Here is a 24809-nt window from a genome sequence, read left to right on the forward strand (position 1 = left end):
TGATTATGAGGCGCGCCATAGTGGGTGACTCCGGAAATTCGCACTACCTGGGAGTATTTAACGGGCGCCTAGATCTAAGTACACGGGTGCTTTCGCATTTCGCCTCCTTCGAAACGTGGCCGCCGTGGCTGGGATTCGATCTCGATACCTCGTGCTTAGCAGCCCAACACCATAGCCACTAAGCAACCACGGCGGTTGAAAATGGAAGTTGCGCAGCGTGTATCATTTGTGCCCCGCAGGGTCAGCCACATTTGGAAACTTTTGAGCCGTGTGAAGTCCCGTGTTTGCTGTTAAAAGAAAAGGTCGCTGTGCGCCGTTTCGTGACGGAGACAAAGAACTAAACAAAACTTCCAGATTTTCCACGAAGGCGGTGGTCTGATGAAATTCCTGGCTACGACAGCCGCCATGACCCGCCGTGGTTGCTGAGTGACTATGGTGTTAGGTTTCTGAGCACGAGGCCGCGGGTCGCACGGCGGCCGCATTCCGATAGGGGCGAAATGCGAAAACATCCGTGTGCTTAGATTTAGGTGCACGTTAAAGAACCCCAGGTGGCCGAAATTTCTGGAGTCCTCCACTACCGCGTGCCCCACCATCAGAAAGGGGTTTTGGCGCGTAAAACCCCATGACTTAACAGCCAACATGGCAAGGCGACGGCGTTGGTGTTCGCCAAAGACTTCATTTATCATAGGCATGCGAGTACCGAAATACCGGTGCCTACCGAACGTCACGAAAGGCGTCTCCAGTGTGCGTCTCGCGAGATGTTATCCTAGCCATCCGAAGTCGTGAACCGGTGATGCGGACGACAGCGTGTACGTTAGAGGTTTGGAGACGTTGACCGTTTTTCCTTACATCCCGTATTCTGCCACGCCCGCGCCGCGGCTTACCATCGTGCCAGGGCAACATAACATCAAGAGCAATAACAGACTCGAGAAGATGGTCAGCGCATCGCCTTCATTCATGACATGACACTTGAAACCGCGTGTGAGACGCTGCTAGTTGGAAGTCGCACTGGAAATTACGAACACTGACATTTCCGACGACGCGTAACGAGGAGAAGTTGCTGTGTGTGGTCATAATGAAGTGCAGCGCACAGGACCAAAAGACATACATGCGCATTGAATCTACTCAACTTTACGTTAATTTGTGTGACGTTGAAAGGGACGCCACATATACATCGAAACGTTTGCGTCATTGTTTTACGTTTGCGTTCAGCACGTTACATTCTCAAAGCACTGCATTTGAGTTGTCAGCATTAGATTTGCGTAAACAGTAAAGAAAGCTTCGCTGTATCAACAATCCCCATATATCCGTGGGATCCGCCTAGTTTTCTTGCGAGACATTTGTCGAATAGCGCTTCTCTCAAGCTTTCATTGCTCACCTTTAATTGGAATTGTGAGCGCGATAGCAATTATGTGAATGCGAAAGTGTTCGACATGAAAGAAAGGAAAACAGCTCCATATATGTAGCGTTACCAATCCAACACGGTCAGGTCTCCCAGACTATGCTTACTCGTTCCATGCAGGTATTTCCGGTATCTTTTCCAACGTGATCGGCATCTTCCTGGGCAGCGCGTTCGTGCACTTACTGAAGCCATCTCCAAGGGCAGTGGGCTTGGAGATGACGGCCGTGACCGGCTTCAACGCTCTCTTGTATCTTTTACTCATGGGCATCCACTGCGACTCGATAAACTACCCACTAACTCACGCTGTGGCCGACAGGTGAGTACTGTATAGGTTACCCTGCATTGTTTAACAAGTGGAAGAAGATGCCAAAACTTGAATTCTGAATTGAATTCTATGGTTTTACTTTTACGTGCGAAACCCACGGTTTCATTATGAGGCACACCGTAGTGGGGGACTCCAGCCTATTTTCGACCTCCAAGGGATCCTCAATGCAGCCTCTAGGCACGGCACACGGGCGTTTTTGCACTTCGCTCCCATCGAAATGCGGCCACCGCGGCCGGAATTTGGTCCCGCGACCTCGTGCTCCCTGGGGAAGCAAAACAGACGCTAAGCCACTGTGGCAAGTGAGATGCCAAAAGCATGTCACGATGTTGTAATGTGCAATGTAACTTTCTGAAATAACATGAGTTTTACTGACCTCGAGATACAGAGCTTCCCCAAATCGATGGTATTGTGTAAACATGGGAGGGAAATGGAGTCACGGCTCCGAAGATAACGAGTTCTAGTTGTGGTTTACATCCATGCCGCTCTTCTGCGGCGCAATTGGTTCCGCATTTCCAACAAAAGTGGTGGTGCCAATTTTACATCGGTGCTTATGATATTTTCGCGTAGTGGAAGCTGTGAACTCGCTACAAGCTCACGCATTAAAAAAAAATATCAAACAGCTTTCTATGGCTTCATCACCCACGTTCGTGGTGGTCGGCGGGAATCGAACTTTTACCGAGCATACAGAGATGCCGATGGAAAAGGCGCGTGCTCTAGCGCTACGACTGAGCTGTAGAGCACATTTGCCTCTGAAGGCCATGCAATATAGCTATTTGAGACGCATGGCCTGTCGCGGGAGAGACCTGGGGTGTTTGAAGGTATAGGTTCAAGAATTACAGATTCAGCGACTTCAATTCTCGATCTTGTACTATGCTCTGCTAGCATCTCTGACTATAAAGCTGAAATGAACGAAGGGATCTCTGACCACAAAATAGTGTACTTCACATGCGCGCTTCCTACTCGATCGCAGTTACGTACTCCCAGGTATATCACTGTTAAAAATTATGATTCTGCTGACGACCTTCAAATTGTGCATTGTTTGGAAGAAGCAATTGTACAGCTTGATACTGACGATGACGTGAATTCTTTGTGGAACAAGTTTAAGTCCTTGTGCCACTTTTGTATCAGAAAATTCATTCCAGATAAAACAAAAAAGATCGGCAGACAGAACCCTTGGATAAACAGAGACATCATTCACCTCAAACGTAAAATAAAACGATACCGAAAATCTAAAGATTACGACAGGACAATTGTTGGCACGATGGCAAATGACCTGGCTCTAAAACTGAGAGAGGCAAAGGAACATTATTTTACGGAAACACTTGGTCAATTTGCCTCTCAGAACTCCCCAAAATTTTGGCAATACCTATCTAACAAAGATTCCCAACTTTCGTGGGAAATATGCGTTGGTGATGTAACAATTACAGATGCAAAAAAAAATAGCTGAAGCATTTAATGCGTTTTTCCAAAGTGTTTATTCCACTGCGAGCACTTGTGTTGCCGAGATGAAGATAATTAACAGCCAAGACGTGATCAGTGTAACTATTGAGGGTGTGACTGAGCTCCTTCTACGGTTAGACGCAAAGAAATCTACAGGGCCAGATAACATTCCTCCTGCTTTTCTTAAAAGATATTCCGAAGTATTAGCTCGATTTTTGGTCATTATTTTTTCTAAATCTTTGGCCTGTGGTACTGTCCCCGACGATTGGCGTTTGGCACGAGTAATACCAGTTTTTAAGAAAGGTCTCCGACCTTCTGTAAGTAATTACAGACCAATATCACTCACCTGTTGCTGCTGCAAAACTTTAGAACACATCATAGTCACTTACCTGAATAATTTTTTGGAGAGAAATAATATACTCACAGCTAATCAGCATGGTTTTAGACAAGGTTACTCCACAACCACACAGTTAGTAGTCGCTGTCCATGAACTCGCTTCCGTGCTTGATGGGGGCGGTCAAGTTGACGCTATTTTCTTAGATTATTCTAGGGCTTTCGACAGATCGAGTCCCTCATTCGAAACTAATATATAAAATGAAACTTCTCGGAATACCCCTACAGATCATAAACTGGGTAAATTCATACCTGACTGGTCGTAAGCAGTATGTGGAAATAAATGGATCATGCTCCCGGTTTTTGGGGGTAACTTCAGGCGTACCTCAGGGATCGGTGCTGGGTCCAGTACTGTTTAATATTTATATTAATGACCTAGTTAAAATTGTGGAATCACCTGTTCGCGTCAAATTGTTTGCAGATGATTGTATTATATTTAGCAACATTCGAACTGTTTCTGATCAGCTTTTTCTGGAAAAAACCTTGGATAGGTTGGCAGAATGGTGCAATGAATGGGATATGGTTATTAATTATGACAAAACAGTGCATATGTGTGTTACAAATAAGTTAAGAAAGCTAGAATACTTGTACAAAATAAAGGATAATAAGATTAGGAAAGTAGAAAACTGCAAATACTTGGGGATAACTTTAACTTCACGTCTATCCTGGGTGCCTCACATAGACAATATAACCTGTGCAGCCCGAAAAAGATTAGGATTTCTAAAGTTTAAGTTAGGTGACTCCACATCCTCATTAAGATTAAAAGCTTATAAAACGTACGTTAAGCCTCTCTTAGAATATTCGAGTAACGTTTGGGATCCTCACACAGTGGTAGGTATTGAAAAATTAGAAAGAATTCAAAGGTTAGCCGCGCGCTTCATTTATAAGCGCTTCAAACGACGTGATTCTCCAACGAGTATGCTGGAAGCCGCAAACTTGGAACCACTAACTGATCGAAGAAAAACTGCCAGATTAAACTTCCTTCGCCAGCTTTATTACGGGAAACTAGGAATACAACCGCGTGACTATATTATTAAGGACACATCTCGAATTTCCCGCCACAAACACAGCCAGTATTTAAAACCGATCTTTGCACGAACAAACCTTTTCAAAAACTCATTTTTTCCGAAAACAATCAATGATTGGAATGCCCTACCTGGAAATTCCCACTGGTTACAGCCACCCACTTGATGAATCTTGTTGACTGCAACCCTTGTATATATTGTATGTTTGCTTATTTTTGTATCTGCTCACGTAACCCCTCCTGCTATGACAGATGTCCGCAGTATTGTGAAAATGAAAAATGAAAGATGCTGTCCTAGATCGCGCTAGAAGGACAACACTCTCCTCCTGTCACCTTCTCCCTCCCCCCCCCCCCCCCCCCCCCACTGGAAGCTATGAAAGAGGACTCCGGCGGTCGGAGAGGAGGACGGTAGGCGCCTTCGAAGACGGTGCCCGCGCCACTAGAGACAACACAAAGTGACGAATCGGTTTACAAACAAAGCTCGTTATAACGAAACCGGATATAACTAAATAATGAATATAACAACGTAAGTGAAATTCCTCTTGAAATCTTCATAATAATTCATAGTACAGCACAGGCAATATTTGATATAAAAAGGTAGGTAACTTTTACTGCCCCTTCATCTTCCCTATAACGAGGTTTTACTGTATAATATGCATAGCCACCATACTTCCGATAAGCATGTGGTGGTTTACGGCTCTATTCTTTAGGGGACTACAAAAGAAAACTACAAAAGCCACCTGAATATCGTCACAGAAGCAAGCATACCCCTTCAAGTGCATCATTCTTCTAATAAAGCGAATAGCTTCCTAGTAAAGCCCCGTTATTCGCTTGTATTAGCAATCATCGTCGATGGTTTCCGCACAGTTGTCTAGGGAAATGCTTCCTACATTATTTCTCTCGCTTTAGCGCTACTGTATTGCAGCCATGTTTCTACTAACGTACCCAAAAGAAAAAAAAAAACGCGCCTCTTAGTTTTTTTTTCTATTTCTGTTTTCACCCAAAGGTTTACTATTCACAATGAGTGCAACGAAAACTGTGATTGCCCAACGACAGTCTATAAGCCGGTCTGCGACCAAGCGACACAAACGGAATACTTCTCAGCATGCTTTGCCGGCTGCCCGCCCAGCGACGTGAATCAGACGGTGAGGCGCATCTTGCTATCTTTTTCTAACTTGTTGCAACGGAGCGAAATAAAAGCCACTTACATACAAACGAGGGATCGAAATCACGGTGCCCCGTGAAACACTTGCCATCAAAATGGGCGCAGACGTCCCTCGGCCGGACAGTCGGCTTTGTTTAGGGATATTGTTTAGGGAAGTTGGAGAAGTATGGGGGCTTTGTCCTGCAGTGGGTGTAGCCAGAATGATGATGATGATGATGATGATGATGATGATGATGATGATGATTTAACCTGGGGAAGGAGTCCACCTTAATACGAATCCTGTCGAACTCTATTCGCACAACAAAACACTGAAAAAGAGGCCGCTCACATGGCGGCAATTTCTCATTTGGCATTGCAAAGCATCTATTACTCCTCCCAACCCGGGTAAACCCGGGTTGGCAGGACCTCGAGTTGGAGAGAGACAACCCTGTCCAAGCGCTGATGTCCGGCAATGGCCGAGTACCATGCCCGGAGCGCGCTAGTACCTATTTGAGCGGCAGGTACTACCCGGCGGCAGCTCTAGTCTGCTTCCCACAGTCGCGGCGGATGCTCTGCACCAAGCCTTGTGAGTTGGGGCGCATACGGCAGGGCCCTGCCGAGTCACGATCGGCAGCTTACCTCTACTCGCGAAGATAAAAGTACAACATCATCGCATTCTACCGACACTGACATGTGGGGCAGATGCTTAGAGATTAACAAAAATAAACAGCTTGAGAAGAAGTTCCAAACCGCGCAACGAGCGATGGAACATAAATATCTAGACGTAACTATAGGAAAATTGACTCGCCATCCCAGCCCTGCTAAAGTGGTTGTCCAGCGAAGCTGTTGAAAACTACCCCTACAACTGCTGACGGGGGAGGGGGGGAGCGGTGCAATGTTTTATTGCTCAATTCCTCCTCCTGCGCGTCAGTCGGCCAAAGGAAAATGTGCACGTGCGGACTTCCCTTGTGCTGGAACATCACGGCAGTACGGTCAGCGGCAGCACGCCGCCGCTGGTCGTATTGCCATTTCTTTTCCCTTTGCTGTTCCTGGTATTCACGCTGCTCCTTGGGAGACCTAACTACGTGTTGCCTACCCATAGCGGGGCTGCAACAACAATGAAATCAGTTGCTAGGCTGGTTATTTTACATATGAGAGGCTAGTAACGTCACTACTACTGTCACAAGCTGCCGTCGCCGCGGCAGCTTGCGTACCACTAATCTTTAGTGGCGGAGAGCGCTAAGCGTTTCGCGTGGTTATCAGGAGAACCTCATCATCAATGATGTCGTTTGGACGCTTGTTTTGTGCTTCTTTATTGAAACGAATGCTGCACTGCATGTTGTATGCGTCATACCAAAGTATGTATTCACTTTTCGCTGCAATCGTTGAAAAGTTTTTTTTTATTGGTGACTCAAGGTAATTTTTTTTTTTCATGAGTACGACGCAGATAAAAAATTGCTCATGGAGTAACATAAACCAGTGTTCAATGAATCCGTGAGCACGTTACGGAAACGTAACGCTTCACTCACGAGAATCAATTAAGTAAATCATTAATTTGATTATGTCAGGTACTCGCAGGACGCGCACCTGCACCACATTTGTGACAGTAGGAACCAGAAAGTGAAAAAAAAACATGGAAAAAAATTCTTCGTCTTCTTCTGACGACGATGTTTCTAGTCGTCCTAACTGGACAGGGTTAAACATAACTGCCGACGTCGATTGGTTAGCGCTATAACATCCTTATCGCACCGGCAACATTGTCGAATTTGTCTATCTCACCGAAATCGTCTGTCAGGCTTTATGTGCCGTTACCTGTGGGGGGGGGGGGGGTGTATTTGCGAGACGAAACAGCTGAAAGAGAGCGCGAGAGCTCGCGTATTTGAGAGCAGCCTCATGATATATCGCACATCATGTTTAGTTATCACTCAGCTGCGAACGACTGACCAGCCGAAACGGCGCGAAATTTTTTGGTAGAACAGATCACTGTAAGAAAAAAAGAAGTTCGTTCAGCAATGACACTGCGCATTCGCGGTAATTCGATTCATAATACTGCCACTAGCTGCGATTACTGCTTTTGATAATGCTACAATTTACCCGCCGTGGTTGCTCAGTGGCTATGGTGTTGGGCTGCTGAGCACGAGGTCGCGGGATCGAATCCCGGCCACGGCGGCCGCATTTCGATGGGGCGAAATGCGAAAACACCCGTGTGCTTAGATTTAGGTGCACGTTAAAGAACCCCAGGTAGTCAAAATTTCCGGGGTCCTCCACTACGGCGTGCCTCATAATCAGAAAGTGGTTTTGGCACGTAAAACTCCAAATATTATTATTAATGCTACAATTTCTCGATATGCACAAAGGAAACAAGGGGGATGAATAGATGCTTTATTCCTACGCTGCGGAAAAATATTTTTGAGCCATCAGCTTGGGTTTCATTTTAGTTAATTTATGGCAGTTTCTGATATTATTTCATTCGTATTACTTGTTCTCTACAGTGACGATAGCGTAACATGTGACGGCGTAGGGAACGCAGCCTCGTTACTTAAATGTCTTGGCGTACTGCCGCTTCGAATATCAATTGTTACATAAATACCAATGACTGCATGAATAAATGAAGGGCTTAGCTGGTACAGCTTGTTAACGCGTTTCGCTCCAAAACAAACAAAAATAAAAGAAGAGAAAGAACATTTTAAGTTAATTTCCGCAGGTGTTCCAAGACTGCCACTGTCTGAGCCCAGAGCACCCTGCGCACAAATACAACAATCACACCGTTGCCAATACAAGATGCAGGCCTAATTGCAAATGCCCCCTTGTGATGTTTGCGGCGATATTCTTCCTCGTCAACGTACTTCAAGGAACAACCATCGTTGGAACAACCCTGCTCCTTCTCAGGTGCGCCTCTGTGCCACAGTTCCTACTATTGCGCAAACGTGCTAAACGACGACAGCGTGGGCATGTACGCGAGACATTGCATGGTGCAAATGTGAGCGTGTGGCATAGGCGTGGTCGGGCATACTGCAGAACTAAAGTCGTAGTTAGATCCATCGCATTTCTGACATTCTACATGATGACGACGACGATGACGATAATTGGCATCTTCCTTAAAACGGGGCGGGGACAAATAGTCACCTAGGCTGCTTGATTTAATCAAGTCTTGCTACATCTATCGCTATCTAGCCTTTTGTCCATCTGATATCGAGTTTAACTGGAGAATTTAAAACCTCTCTCACTATATTGCACCATTAACTGTATAGTTGCAAAGACTCCGGTCCTATGAATCTCTTCCCTGTTTGCTAGTGGCACAAGCATCGAGTGACACTCTTATTTCTTGGCAGCACTTCCGGTTCACCTCCTGAGACGACCGGGGAGGAAATTCAAAATAAATAAGAAAAGGATAAAATAGTATAGTACAAAATCCACGGGTTTCATTAGAGATATGATATCAGGGCATCAGGTTAGTTACAAGTTGAGTGACTGAAGTGTCTGGAATAATTAGAAATCACTGATTACCGCACACCAGAGCACAGAATCGTTGACTTTTGAGACCTGCTACGTCAGCACGACTTTGGCGAAATGCCTGGAAGCCCGGAAGTAAAAAGGGGAGTAATGACGTCCCTAATGACGTCCCACACAAGTTGTCATGATATTTAACGGACTAATTAATGGGAAACAGCTGCCTGGCACAGATTGAACAACTGGCTAGCAGAGAGGAAGTGACGTCACTCTCTCATCTCTCTCTCTCTCCTGGCGATTAACTACTCGCTCGCTTGCTCGCAACAGCTGTGCGTGCGCGCTCGTCGCATGCTCTGACGTCAGCGCCGGAGAGGGCGCGCAAGGTGCGCTTCGGGCGCCGCTCACTAGGGGGCTATGCCCCACCTGGTGGGACTAGGTGGCACTCGCTGCGCTTCCTCCTCGCCCGCTCTCGCTTCTCGCCCACATATCACTCCAGGGTAAAGACTAATAATATTTGGGGTTTTACGTGCCAAAACCACTTTCTGATTATGAGGCACGCCGTAGTGGAGGACTCCGGAAATTTTGACCACCTGGGGTTCTTTAACGTGCACCTAAATCTAAGCACACGGGTGTTTTCGCATTTCGCCCCCATCGAAATGCGGCCGCCGTGGCCGGGATTCGATCCCGCGACCACGTGCTCAGCAGCCCAACACCATAGCCACTGAGCAACCACGGCGGGTCAGGGTAAAGACGTTCGCGCGCTTGACTTAAGCCGACGCCGAGGTGCGAGTGCCACTAAAGAGACACCTAACTCGAAGATTAGAGTCGCCTGCCATTCTTTTGTTTTCACCATTACTCTGGCCGTCTATTGAGCAGTTAATCCCTTCCACTTTCTTTAAATCCCAACGCTTCTGGAAGGTGGACACTCTCTAGGGGTCTCGCTGGGTGAATATCTTGGCATTCCATTACGATGTGCCGAGTCGTTCCCCGCCTTATTCATTTTTTTTTTTTGCTGCACACAGATGTATCATCCAGTGTGACATATTTATTCCGGTATGTTTTATCTCCTCAGGTCGTCAGTTCAGGCCTCAAATAACAAGGCACTCCCCCCCCCCCCCGCCCCCTTTGCGTTATCCTACAGTTTCTCTTCTGACTTCTCTCTTGTAATTCTTGTAAATCTCCGTATGTTTTTTTTTAATTCTATAATTGCCTCATAATCAGATCCTAGTTTTGGTACGTAAAACCCCAGAATTCAATTCGTTTTATTTTTCGTCACTCCTGGTTGTGCATTTACGTTTTCAATTACCCCGCACTTGATTTACAAGTTTCATTCCGTGTCCACGCGTTTGACGTACAGACATTTAGGGACCTTAGCCGGCCATTTCTTTTCATCAATGTTCCTTAGCCTTTCTTGACAACTACTTCTCTATTTCCGACGTGAAGCACCGCCTGGTGCCAGCGCGCCCATTAAAAGTCACGTGGTGCCTGATCTCTGGTCCTGGGTGCGTAAATGAATACGTGGCGTCTGCTATTTTTCCGGACGCCGCCCACAGCCTAATATGAAACGTTCCTTCACCCTACTTCGCTCTACAGTGCCACCACAAAACTAAATATGGGGTTGGATAATGTCACCTTGCGGATCACAGGCCGTGTGCGGCTCAACGAAGCTTGAAGGTCATACAGTAATGCTCTTTGGAAAGTCCTAACTGAAATATTTTACCACACGCGCTTGGCGTCTACTAAATGGAAGACACCACAGGTGCTTTTCGCAGGAGTAACTGAGAAGCTCCGCCCCTTCACTCAGTGCTTGCTTATTTGGCGGGGCGCCACTGCGTCACATTCATTGGATCCAAGGGCAGTGTTTCTTTTTGTTCCGTTTGTACAAGCTGTATGAGTTTCTTGCTCATCTGGACAACGAGTAATGTGTTAGCTGTTTGCCTCGTCTTGCTGATTTCCTAGCGCTCAGCGTATGTAATTGCTGCGTTCATGTCGATAGCACGCGGAGACCTTTTTACGAAGCTTCTCGAGTTTTATTCTGTATAGGTAGTTCAGCAAAGAATTCTAAATCTGTACCACACGGCTAACATAGAAAAAAAAGAAAAGTCCGGAGCAGTGCATCTGGGTAATAAGAAGCATCATCACTTCACGAACATCCTCTTGGAAGAAGTGTTTGAACTCGTTTCGTACGAACGAAGTTGAGGGCAATTCGAAGATTTTTCTCACGTTTTCAGCGTACACCGCGTCGTCAGGATGAATGGGCATCTAACCATCGGTGAAAGGATGGCCGAGTTTGTCTGTTTCGCCGCGTGAGAGGAAATGAGGAAGGCTTGTTTGTCCGAAGTACCACGAAAGAAAGAACATCAAATCTGCGTAACGCTGCAACTCAGGTGCTAGATAAAACCGACAGGAGGAACTGATCACGCAAAACTACGCCGAGGCACTAGGTATCGGGAACTATTCAACAACGTTAGAGTAGCGAAAAACAGTGAAAGCTCAGCAGCGAGAACATTTTCCACTTACCTGTGGACTTTGCAACGTAGCAACTCAATATGACCGCACATGACGGAGTTGAGGTATTTGAGAGCAGCACATGTGAAACCTCGAGTAGGCCATCTTTTCGACTGATACGGCTCTTCAGCTTCTTTCGTACCTCCGAGGCTTGCAACGTTACTCGGCTAGATCCTCATTTTCGTAACTTTAAGCTTTGCCTGCGCCGGACTCATGCCAAACTGCGACATTGACGAACTTGCGGTGGATCACAACTGAGATAAGGACGACACGCAACCACCAGCCACGCTCCCCGACGTCTTACGCCTCGAGAAAAGCGAAAAGGATGAAAACGTGAGACAGGGAAAAGAACGAAATAAATAGACGTTTATCTTATAAGCTTACGAACTTGAAAAACGGTATGAATAGAACATTTGAACCCGGAAACCGCCAGGAGTGCATTGGTCACGCAAAGCCAGACTATTGGCGTCTGACGCTGCCGTTGTTCTTTGGACTCTTAAAGATGTCACATTTTCATGAAATTCCAAACTGCTGTCAGCGTGAAAGGCTTCATGGACGCTGCCTGTTGTACTCTAAGCGCACTTGCTGGAGCTCAGTTTCTTGCTGTAGCCGCAGAAGTTTGATATCAGTGTGTTAGATTTTGCAGTGAACAAATGCGCATGCATGTAGTCTATGACATTCATTCAGACAGACGCGCTTGTTGAAGTGCGTTCTATCGTCTGGTACTGGCCATAATTCACAGCACCAGTAAGGGTAAGCCCTCCTTCGCCGGGAACTGAGGAAACAGGCTGAACTAACGGCGGCGACAGAGTCCCGAATGAGCCCGCAACCTGTTATCATTTCCGTGCTTACCGTCTTCGCTCTCCATCAGCCATCAGGTCATCATTCCAACAGTTTCAGCGCGGGCCGCGCTTACAGATGTCGACTGGATTCGCCATTAAGTCCACTTGCTCTAAATTCGGGTGCGAAAGTAAAAAAAAAAAGAAGCAAATTTAGGTGTATAGTATTAGTAACAAGATGAACACGCAACACTATTTAAGGACTACTCACATGACCGTTCCGACTTTTTCCCTTTTCAGTAAATGAGGGCCCTAAGTCTCGAAACATTAAAAAGAAAGTTATTGCCCATCCACTCTCTGAAAAAGGATAACCAGGAGCTGTATTGGGATGACTATACTGACTATATTGTTTTATATGATTATTGCTATACCTATTAAATAAAGACACGCATAAGTATTTCGTGGTTTTTATCCTCTTTATTTTGCCTCATTCGTCACCACAGTGACCATAGCTTTGTGGTCACTGTGGTACACCGCGATCGGTTGTGCTGCCATATGCTAGACACGTTCTTGCCAAAGGTTAAACTTATACATGACCGGTGACGAGTGGTCGGCACATTAACGTCCGTGTAGCACTCAATTCCAAACCGTTCTAACAGGAAGGGAACTATATACAGGCGCCCAAATCTTTAACTGGCGCGCGCGAGCGGCGACTTTTCCGTGCGTCAGCGCCGTATGACGGGGCGCGGCTGCAAAGAGTCTGAGGCTAAGTGCATACGGACAAAGCGCGCTCAGCTGGGCCCATCGTCTGCTAAGCTGTTTCCAGCCTCGCCCCGTCATACGGCGCTGACGCACGGAAAAGTCGCCGCTCGCGCACGCCAGTTAAAGATTTGGGCGCCTGTACATGCCGTCGGTTCGCGCTAGGCCGACGTTAAAGTCGTCGATTGGTGGGTACACTATTGCGTTTTATTACACTTTTCGACCCTCCAATGGGAGCGAAAGAGCGCCGCCATCCCACGTTTTATATATGGCCATGAAGGTCATGCGTCATAACCTGGTCGATAAAATGATAACAGTCAGAGCGACCGCAGCGACTGATAACATCACGCGGAATCGGTAATGCACTTCATACATAGACGGAAGATGATAACATTCACAGAGCGACCACCGCCACTTGTTTTTGCCAACATCTCGGACATATTTTTTTCCCAGATGCTAGCCATAGACAGCTTCGCTATGATATTGTTACGGATGGGATGGGTTTGTTTACAAGATGATAGATGATTTGCATAGAGCAAGGCACAGGACGGTTATGCGACGCCAACAGGCACCAGCCTGCGCCTTCCTCGCGCACACTTCACTCTCTCTTTGTTCGGCTGTGTCGTGCAACGTGCCAATATTAATGGCACGCCTCAGAGCACCCCGAATAATCTGGTTTCGATTCCCAGTGTGTGTATTTGTTATGACGTCATGACGCCGAAAGTGACGCCGAAGAAACAACATGTCGTCGTGTTGATGACACGTTTTGCCCATGCCCAATTAAAAAAAAACAATACCACAAGCAAGCGGCACGATAGTCGCGTGCGCGCAAATAAAGTAACATTTGAACGTGCAAGAGACAATACATAATCTTGAGCTGTCTAGACGAGGAAATGCGTTTGCCTAGATTGTGATAACCTCTGTCCGTTCATACCATATATGCTGTCTTCTGAGCGTTGCAGCAGTCCGCCGTGTTGCTCAAGTGCCAAACCGCCCATTATTACATGCTCGACAGAATGTGATCCTAGATCCGTACATCTTTTTAAATGTTATCATGTACTTGAAGTAATGATAACATCGCATGAAAATATAGCAATGAATTCATTGATGCGGTGTGATTAAAACGTTAGTAATAAAAACTATAAGGTTTTACGTACCAAAGCCACGATCTGATTATGAGGCACACCGTAGGGGGGTGGGGGGGGGGGCGAGCAGTGTCCGGAAATTTGGACCACCTGAGGTTCTTTAACGTGCAACTATATCTAAGCACACGGGTGTTTTAGCATAAAACATTGGTAATGGACCAAGTTTGTCGCGGTAAGCATTCAAATTGTCCATCTTAATTATCTCTGCCTAATAATGCCGGATGATATACAGCTTGTCGCGTTCGTCTTGTCTCTGAAGTTATCGTCAAACTTTCCTTTTATTGGGGGGGGGGCGGGGAGGAGTGAGAAAGACTGCTTTGTGAAAAGGAAGTTGGCATCAATTTCTGACGATACTGTATGTAGCGCGGCCTACAATTTTTTTTTTTTTTTTAACTGAAGCGAGAGGGTAGTTAACACCGACGCGTGCCACTAGGCGCGCATGCTGCCCTATCGTTCGCCATAGTCTACATAAGTATTTCATTAAAGTTTTGTTAGCTCACTGCACTGTTTCGCTTTTAATTCTTTTTTCTTTGAGCCACTGTCACCGTATGTGTCAGTTCTGCGACGCTGGACATTAACGCAAAACGTGTTTGCATCAAGTTCACTTTTCTCTTTAAATTTTATTTTCGACCTAGATGGACTTGTTTGTTTTGAATATGTGACGACAGTTAGACTGTGAAGACGCAGTTTTACTTTGACGTACTCAACGATTGCATGATGTAATCCAGAAAAAAATAGAAAAAGAAATTGACCGCTCTTGCACTACAGGGAAGAGGAGTGCAAGCGAAGCTCGCGATCCGCGGATATTCGTTGTCGCAACGCCTCGGCTTCGCGCTCCCTCACGGCGAGGTCGACACGTCGGCGACGAGCCCTCTCTCGAGCGAGTTCCCGGCGGTATTCATCAAGCGCCGCCTGTTCTTCAGCCAAACGCACCACGATACGCACGACGCTCCCACTGCCATTCCTTCAACGCATCCGGCGCTTCAGCAGAACGAACCCAGCATGACCTCCCTATATGAATGACGGGCCAGAACTGGCGGGAAACGACGGGCGCCGAGGCGATCGAGCGCACGATCGCACCCTTTCCCTCTTCCAGAGAGAGGGGACAACCGTGACTGGCTGGCGCCTTGCGCTGTGTGTGCTTCTGGATGCATATCACATACCGCTTCAATCACGATGAACCGACCGTGGCTGAATCGGTTAGCGTGGGGATCTCGAAACCCGGAGGTCCAATCCGCAGCCCGGCAAGCAATGAGGCAATACAAGCTTCGCTTGAAAGAAATATTAGGTGACCAGAACGCTGTTTAGACGCCAGCTGCAATTGCTCTCTTCAGGCAATAGACGACTGTAATGTTTACACCATCACAGCGTAGCACGCGACCTCCACAGCCCAGCACCGACATTTTTGTTGCATAGGACAACAAGCACAGCACGCCCATACGCACAAAGTTGCCTTGCCGCCAGCGGCCGGGATGCGCCGACGCGAGCGCGATCTGGTGGGGCTGCAACAAACCCGGCTGCGTGCGCGAGCATGAATGGATGGATGGATGGATGGATGGATGGATGGATGGATGCTCTGAACGTCCCCTTCGGAATGGGGTGGGGGGTTGCGCCACTAAACTCTTGTTATTATATTGCCTAATGTACTACCTATGTTAAAGAAAGAAAGGCCGACGAGAAACACGATAAATTCCTATAATCAAACTTTCCGAACCCCCATTGTGAACTTTGTTTCTGTACGCCTCCGTTGTTTCTCGTTTCCCTATTTTCGCCAATCTTCCATTCACCTGTTACTAATGTCTACTGCGCACATGCTTACTTACCCATGCTCTCGCAGAACCCAAGGACTTCAAGGAGGCCAGAATTGCCTAAATCGACCGCTGGGCAGATATCTTCACACTCTAATAAAAGATGCTCCATCGTTTCCCTAGCTTTGCCGCAGCAAGACCATGCTTCTCCCTCCTTGTTGTACCTGGCTTTATACGTGCATGTTCTAAGGCATCCTGATATCGCCTCGAAAAGTAAAGAGCTTCCTTTTGAATTATCATAAATTGTTTCTTTCCTGATCTGGTCTTTTCTTCTTAAGTAGTTACTCATATAGCAGGTTTCTTTTCCATTGCCGCCACCCATGAGGTTCCCTCAGCCTCTCTGACTTTCCACTTGACGTTATTCGTTGCCGTTTTGCTCATCATACATGCCGCATACTTGCTGGTAAGCTTCCTAGTTCTTGTCCTCCACTGAGCAAGACCAGGAGGCGAGCGCCATGTGGTCTTGTCGCAAGAAACACAGCAGTGTGCGCGTGCGAGACTACAGCAGCAGCAGCGCCTGGAAAGTCGGGAGGAGATTCAAAGAAAGATTCGCTTTGAAAAGAAAAAAAAACAAGGACATCCCGATTTGTGGAACTCAAGCGCATGGCTATTGCACCGTAATAGTGATCCCACATCCACAGCTACTCGTGATGAAAGGTGGGATGAAAATGGCACCTTACCTTCCCTGTTATTTGGATCTTACCTCCAGTGGCGTCTTGTTTCCCAATTTGGAAACAGTGCTGAAAGAAAAGCGTATGCAAGATGTGGACAGAATCGCCGCAGGCCATCAGTTTTCATGAGTTCTAGAACACTTTTTACAATGAAAAAATAAAAAAGACCATAGTGAGACAGGCGCATTCTGTCTCAAGGCAGTTACTGCGTCTCAATTTAAAGGCGCTTACTGTTTCGGTATCCTTGAAGATCCGAGTTAATAAGAGACAGTGCTAGTGTCCTTTCGAATTCACTCACGTTACACTCTTAGGCAAAGTTACACCCTTTGGGTGTATCTCTGCCACACAACAATAATCGTCATCTGCCTTGCTTGCGTTTCCTTTCTTGAAAACGCCGCCCCCGCTACTTTCCTGTCGGGAATGCTATGTCATGCTGGTAACGCGCATGTCGTTCGTTGCTGGAAAGTATCGGGCTCGTCGCGTTAAAGAAAGGAAGTTCGGGCAAGACAGATGACAATTATCGTTGTGTGGTAAAAGGGTGTAATTTTGCTTGAGAGTGTATGTAGGAACAGGATTAGCGATCCAATGGTTCCCTCGAAATAAGTATTGGGTCGTGTAAAGCGCCCATAGTTTCAGTAGTATAGAGTAGGCTCCATGCAAATTTTTACGTTCGTAATTGGTGTGGATCACCCGAAGCAACGCGTGGCTCGGAACACGCAGCTCTTCAACATTACCTCTGAGATCAGGGCCGACCACGGCTACTCACGGCGCGCTAACAGTGTTCAGAGGTGACGTCATGGGACCTGAAGTTCCATCCGCTAACCAAAAAGTGCACGTGTCGCCTACTTACAGGCGTTATCTAAAGGCTGCTCATAAGAAAATTGAATAGTTACCAACCTTGCAGATACTCGCTTCAAACGAGTAGTACATATCAGTGTAATTTCACTTTGGCTAAATTAGTAATGGTTATCAGTATAGAAAGTGAAATGTCGTTGAAAACTGACTTTAAATGAAGGAATCTCTCTCTTTCTCTCCTCAGGTGCACAGAACCGAGGGACAAAAGCCTTGCATTCAATACCTACATGCTTGCTCTGACCTTGTTCGGTGAGTAATAAAAAGGCCCAGTCTCGCGCGAAAGGCGAAGCATAAATTGCGATAGAAGATTAGTGGACAGCTATGCGAAGCAAGGATAGTAACTTTATCGATAAACCTGTAAACATAGGCATACTAGCTAAATTAACAAGCATGATGTCACGCGCGCACAAGCAAAGATGAACACATTCGATGACCGTCGAACCTTGCATGCGACCGAAGACGGCGCGCTTCCTCCACGCCTTCCTCCCTTGCGTGCATGAGATTGAGCAGCGATCGCCGGCTCACTCGCGCACGCTTTCACACGCACATGCAGCATATGGGGCGCGGCGACGATTTTTATCGCCCTTGGACTTTATACGGAATCTTACGACGAGGGCGACGCCGATGGCAGAAATGCGCCTGGTGTGTTTATATAATCAATATGGCAATAAAGAAGTGCGTGCTTGCACTGCATAAATTTCTATTTCAGCAGTTCAAGCTACAATACGCATTTCGTTCCCGCATTAGCACAAGTCACTTGAGGCTGGGTCAGGTCAGATCAGTTTATTTCCTTAAAGGCCTCCTTATCAGGGGTGTTACGTAAGGGACAGGGTACATCATGCAACGGGCAATTTAATGTGGTGATCAATGGGACATTTGAAAAGCGGTAGAAACACTGTGAAAACATCACCGCAGGCACGGGGATCCGGTTCACTGCTTACAAGATAGCAATGCAAAAACAACAAATTAATTATGGGGTTTTACGTGACAAAACCACATTCCAAATATGAGGCACACCGTAGTGGGGACTCCGGCAATTTTTGACTACCTGGGGTTCTTTAAACGTGCACCTCAATCTAAGTACACGAGTGTTTTCACATTTCGCCCCCATCGAAATGCGGCCGCCGTGGTCGGGATTCGATCCCGCGACCTCGTGCTCAGAAGCCCAACACCATAGCCACTGAGCAACCACGGCAGGTGCAAACGCAACAAAAAGTATAGTAGCCAGAGCGTGTGAAAGAAAAACAATGCATAGCAAAATAATTAACTGCGTTAGTAACGAGAAAAGCACCCATTAGTTAATATTCTAGCTGGCTTCCTTTTGAATATGTTGCCCAACATAGGCGTATCAACCGGTTGGGGAGAGGGGGGTGTAGGGGAGCACTTGCCTCCCCCTCTCTCACCCACTTTTGAAATCAGGCACTGCCGACTGCGCACTGACGAACAACAGCTGAGGCGACGTTTTCTTTTAGAATACCTCCAGCTTTTCTAGTACGTTTCCCTTGCTTGGGCAGCTAGGATTTTCTTTCGGGCCTCGTCGCCACGTGCTGTAGCAGATGACATTAAGCCGGCCGCAGTAAGCAATGGTTCGTAGCGGGGCGAGCTGCCTGCGAGACACCCCTTGCACGCCTGCATACAGCACGCCTGCACGCCTGACAGCACGCCTGCAGGGGAGGCTGTCGCCGGGAAGTCTAAAACAAGTTTAATATTCCGCCGCTGCGTCGTCCCGTGTTTATTAGGGCCTTCTAGCCTAACCAGCTCTGAAGACACGAAGTCTGCGTTGATTTTCACAGTTTACGGGTCTGTAATCAGTGTACTCATTTTAACGGTTTTCTTATTGGGTCCAAGGACTTTCTTGTTTGTTTAGCGAAAACGTATTCGACTTAGCGACACACGATTTTCTTTAGCGACTAGTATTAACAACTTGCAGCGTTTTATGGACTTCAAAGTTTGGAAAGTTACTTTACAAATGGCTTTATAGAACGCAGTTTGTTATTCAAAAACTACATGTAAGCGGCTGATACTCTCTGTACGACGCATAGGCTCTGTGACCACGATGAAACAACGGTTGTCTTCGCATTTGTGGTTTTCTCATTGTGATAGCGCTTCCTCGCACAGTGGTCATCACAGACATCAATCACAGTGTGCTCGCAAAATTGATGCTGTATTTTCGTTTAAGTCTTTATCAGACCTATTTGAATGGATTTAGGCGCTGCGCGTTCCCCGATATCACTAAGTGCATTTGATTGATGGACGTTCGCAAGCGCAGCTGTACATTCATCAGCATCAATGGGAATAAATTACAGCGAAGCCGTTTACGACGAGGGTTCCATGCATTTTTCGTGTCCGTCAACAAATGTATGTGAGCAACGACTATCATCGTCAGCAATGGCTCGTGCCACTGCTCGCGCGTTCCTCGTCGTCTAGTTCACGGCTGGCTCCGTTGCCGCGCATCATGCTAGCGCCCGCATATTAACGCGATAGCGTTAAGGAGCTCGTGTCGCAGAAAAGCCGGTGTCGTCGGCGTCGGCGTCCGCGGCGTTGGCCGTGAGCGATAAATCACGGCAGACACTTCATAAATAAAAATTGGAGGACGCTTCAGCTTCGCCTTCAAGAGTGGAACGCGACAGCGTTCCCGTCGACCCGCCAAGGGGTATTGGGCTACGGCGCAGCGACAACGCGCCCCGCATCGGACGCGGTGAGCGTCAAGCAACGCAGCGTTCGGCGCGACAACGAAATGCGCGCCTCAGCAAGCGACGCACGCCTGAGCCTTCTAAGGTAACACCGCGTTCACTAGAGGCGCTTTTGTACCGCTTTGAAGCATCGAACTCAGTGGTAACGTCTCCGTCTCACACTCCGGAGACCCTGGTTCGATTCCCACCCAGCCCATCTTGGAAGTTGCTTTTTATTTATGAAGTGCCTGCCGTGATTTATCGCTCACGGCCAACGCCGCGGACGCCGACGCCGACACCGACGCCGACGACACCGGCTTTTCTGCGACACGAGCTCCTTAACGCTATCGCGTTAAAAACCAACTTCCAAGATGGGCTGGGTGGGAATCGAACCAGGGTCTCCGGAGTGTGAGACGGAGACGTTACCACTGAGCCACGAGTTCGATGCTTCAAAGTAGTACAAAAGCGCCTCTAGTGAACGCGGTGTTGCCTTAGAAACGAGCTGTTTCTAAGGCGTGCGTCGCTTGCTCAGGCGCACATTTCGTTGTCGCGCCGAACGCTGCGTTGCTCGGCGCTCACCGCGTCCGATGCGCGGCGCGTAGTCGCGGCGCCGTAGCCCATTGTCTTCCACCCCTTGGCGGGTCTACGGGAACGCTGTCGCGTTCCACTCTTGAAGGCGAAGCTTAAGCGTCCTCCAATTTTTTTGACCCCCCCCCCCTTCAAAGGAGCAGACGGCACTGGCCCGCTGCAAGTAGGTGCGGTGATTTCGGTCTCAAATTCTTTGCCTAAATATATCACGAAATGAAAGCACGAACGTGTATAACGAATGTGAAACATGAATGAACGCGGATGTATAAAAATAAATGCGCGTGCGTACCTTTCGTCACGATGACCACTGATCTAGACAATAAATGCGTTCGCATCTTTGTTAAAAATTCTGTGTTACTTCTTTATCGTGTGCTACACAGCTTCACTGGTCACCCACCTGCACAGAGTGAAATGGCTCATTATTTGTGTGTGTGTTCAGATTGAGAACACAGCAGATGAATACGACATATCGATTGTACAGAAAGGCGTAGCACATGTCGAAGCGGATGAGCTCGTTCACAGGAATCTGAGCAAATCCCCTTCCGTTTCTTACGACTTTCGCTACTTCAATGAATATTTCACGATGGCTTTCAGGCAGATCAAGAATGGAAGCGTAGTATTTGACTTGTATAAAGCTCGGGCAGTTGTCATCGCCGTGTTAACGACATGCGGCCAAGCGCGTCGGGGAAAATTTACTTCTATCAGGAACGTCGAGATCCAGGAAAATTGAGGGGTAATGTAGACTAAGTTGCTTCCTTGTGCCAGGAGAGCTGGGTGATTTATGTTCTTTTGAGTCGTGTTGCATTAGTAGCCTTGCACTCTCAAGGTAAACGAGGAATTTCATGTCATCTTCGTTACGTATATGTATTGTTGAGGTAAAACACCTCAATACGCTGCTGTAAATTCATTTTTTATCTGTAGCTTGCACGGAGGCAAACATGAGACGTCTAAGTAAATAATGTAGGTCATGTTGACTGATCATATAGTGTTACAAAGCGGTTACATTAATTAAAATATTAAAAATATTGCCACTGGTGGCGGGGAAGCGGCAAGGCGTTCTTTGTCTTCTCGGCAGCGCTCGGCCAGCAGCCTGCATTTGCGCCGTCATCCGACGGGAGCAGATCTTGTTCACAGAACGCGCGCTTGAGAGCAGCGCGATACCGCTGCGGAAGCGCTCCGTCATGTGTTTTTTTTTTCATATTTCGCTGACTTTCTTTGCAACCTGGAAAAAATTTAGAGGACTTCGCTTTAAAAGTGGAACGCGATAGCGTTCAAAGTCCCCGTACTGCTTTTCATGCTTCCCGGCCACTGGCAGCTTTTGTAGCAGTAACGTTTACCGGGAAACACTGGCAGCGAACGCTATGCACGAAGGCGAGCTTTCTGGTGGAAACGCGACCTTTTGTGGGTCGATGTCGCGTTATTGTTTCGAACTTTAAATTTCTGTCTGAGAAGAGCTGACATAAAGAACATGCGCTGTAGGTGTTTTTTCGATTACATTTGTTTGCGGGCTGCCGTTCTCAAAGTTCCGAGGAGTAGGCTTGTAAATAATTAAACACAAGGTACGAGCAACTTTGGTGGTAGAGAAGTGGTTGAATATGCCGGTTCGGAAATTGGTCCGAATTTCTTTTTGCCGAATCAGCGTCCGACGCCGACGCGGGACGCCGACGCCGGATTTTCTGCGCACACAGGCTCCTTAACACTCTCGCGTTAAAAGGGACTACGTGAGACGTATCGTACAGGCAATTCCATTGGGGGCTTCTGAAGGTGCTCTACAAATCTGCGGATCATATTTGCGGTCGTCATCCAATAATTAATATGTTTGGTAATTAAATTTAATTGTATAGTGAGTTGCGGGAAGACACCTGAATTACTATACCGAAACCGAAACACCGAAAAAGTACCTGAATTACTATAGGCTATTGCGAATAGTATACGTTTGGTTCAATTCGCTTCCGACGCGCCTTTCATGTTTAAATTCTTGGCTCAAGCAACGTGGGCCACCCTGTATATGGGAAGTGAATGTTTGCTTGAATGATCCAGTTGTTTTAGAAGCATACAAAGGAACATGGGAATGTGGAAAACGTTTGTTTTCTCGTACGACGTTTCGGCCTGCGTCCGACCTTCATGACAGAAATCTCTCTCTCTCTTTCTGTCTCTCTCTATATATATTTAGAAACAGTGACATCAAGGACAGCGTATGGAAATTACTGGTAGTTCTTCATTGAATTTAAGCAATGATAAATAAGTGGAAATTAAAGTGGATGAAAAGACAACTGGCCGCAAATGGGATACGAACCCACGTCTTCGCATTACGCGTGCGATGCTCTTACCAGTTGATTTACTGCAGGGCCGTTTTCCCATCCACTTCCTGGGGTATTTATGTTTATGTGCTAGAACTAAATCTGGAAGTGTTAGCCGGCGCCGCCACTCATAAACCTTGGCGGAGGTTGTGGAACATCCTTTCTGACGCAGGCGTCACAAATACGTGATCTATTTGGGTGCCAGCAATTGGTCAATAAATCCAGATTTCCTACCTGAGGGCATCAAAGTTGCCAGATTAGAGACCTTCGCTATGTAATAAACGAGAAGAAAGGAAACCGAGGTGCCCGGTTTTATTAGTCACAGCATAAGAAGCCAACAAACAATAACATCAACAAACAATGGCCGGGAGCGGTGGCGCTGGTTGACCCTTCCACGGTTAGTTCTAGGAGATGAACATAAGTTCGTGATACGAACATAAGTGATGAACATAAGAACTACAAATAATTTTCCCTGTGCGGCTTGGTGTCATTACACAGTTTTAGTTGGGTGTCCGCAGCAGCTCTGCGTACACAGCAAAACCGATGAGGCGTCAGTGCGCATGCGCAGTACGCAGGAGCACGCACGGTATCTTGCACGCGCAGCTTTTCAAAAGTAGCGTGGCGCCCGCTGCGGGCTCAGCGGCCTTTGCGGGACGTTCTCACGTGTTCTCGCGTGTCCACGAGAGCGCATTTTTCGATATCGTTCTTGCCGCGGAGATATGACTCCGGCTTGTGGTTTCACATCGTAGCGGCTGATATTGGCTACACAGTTTCAGAAGGTGGCCTATGGCGGCGACGAATAGCACACACTGCTTTCTGTCATGCGCTGCACGCAGCGACATCATTGGCGGATACATTAAACTGTCCGTTGTTTTCCTTGACTCATCGCAGCTTTCTTGCCCTACCCGGCCATCTACGGTGCCCTCACGGATTTCTCGTGCGCCGTCTGGGAGGAGAAGTGCGGCGAAACCGGAGTGTGCTGGATATACGACCTGGGCAAAATGCGTTACCTGATCGCCGGATTCTCGTCGCTTATGACTTCCATCAGCTTCTTCTTCCTGTGCATCATGACATACTACTGCAAGCTCATCAAGAACTTTCACGGAGAGAGCGCTAAGGTCGATAAAGCCGGGTCTCTCTATAAGAGTGACAATAAGTACAGCAGTGTCGTGTACAAGCAGCAACCCATCAAGCGTACAGCGAGCAGCAAGGAGGCCAGTGCAGAAGCGCATGCGCTCGACCCAGAAGCGCGCGCCCCAGAACGAGAAGCGAACGTTCACGAATCTGAGCCCACCCAGAGCAGCCAACCAGGCAGCCGCAAGCCAAGCATAGATGGCAAGGAACATGAGAAGTCAAGCCAAGGCGCGAACATTGCCACCTGAATGTTCGAAGTAAACACTCGTTGCATCGCGTCCTAGTCTTCCGACCCGTTAAATATAAACGGTTTGCCATTCATGCACATCACCACTTGTCCTATTTCTCATCCCTAGGGACTTCAGTATAATGGCACTCAAGCAAGCACGATGCAAATAAAAAAAAAAGATTC

At 47.3% G+C, this 24809-nt stretch overlaps 1 protein-coding gene across 2 annotated transcripts in view; it reads left to right on the forward strand.

Annotated features, from left to right (window-relative positions):
* LOC142584411 (solute carrier organic anion transporter family member 74D-like) overlaps positions 1–24809 on the forward strand; it is a 33798-nt gene extending 8989 nt beyond the window's left edge. Inside the window, exons 5-9 of one of the 2 annotated variants that reach the window (XM_075694557.1) lie at positions 1523–1718; positions 5591–5729; positions 8433–8617; positions 17888–17952; positions 24155–24809. In XM_075694557.1, coding sequence (XP_075550672.1) covers positions 1523–1718; positions 5591–5729; positions 8433–8617; positions 17888–17952; positions 24155–24645 — 1076 coding nt within the window. In that variant the 3' untranslated portion in view covers positions 24646–24809. The remainder of the gene's footprint in view (positions 1–1522; positions 1719–5590; positions 5730–8432; positions 8618–17887; positions 17953–24154) is intronic. The other variant, XM_075694558.1, reaches the window with a different exon arrangement.

Source organism: Dermacentor variabilis, chromosome 6 (assembly GCF_050947875.1).
Source record: "Dermacentor variabilis isolate Ectoservices chromosome 6, ASM5094787v1, whole genome shotgun sequence".
Taxonomy (NCBI): Eukaryota; Metazoa; Arthropoda; class Arachnida; order Ixodida; family Ixodidae; genus Dermacentor; species Dermacentor variabilis.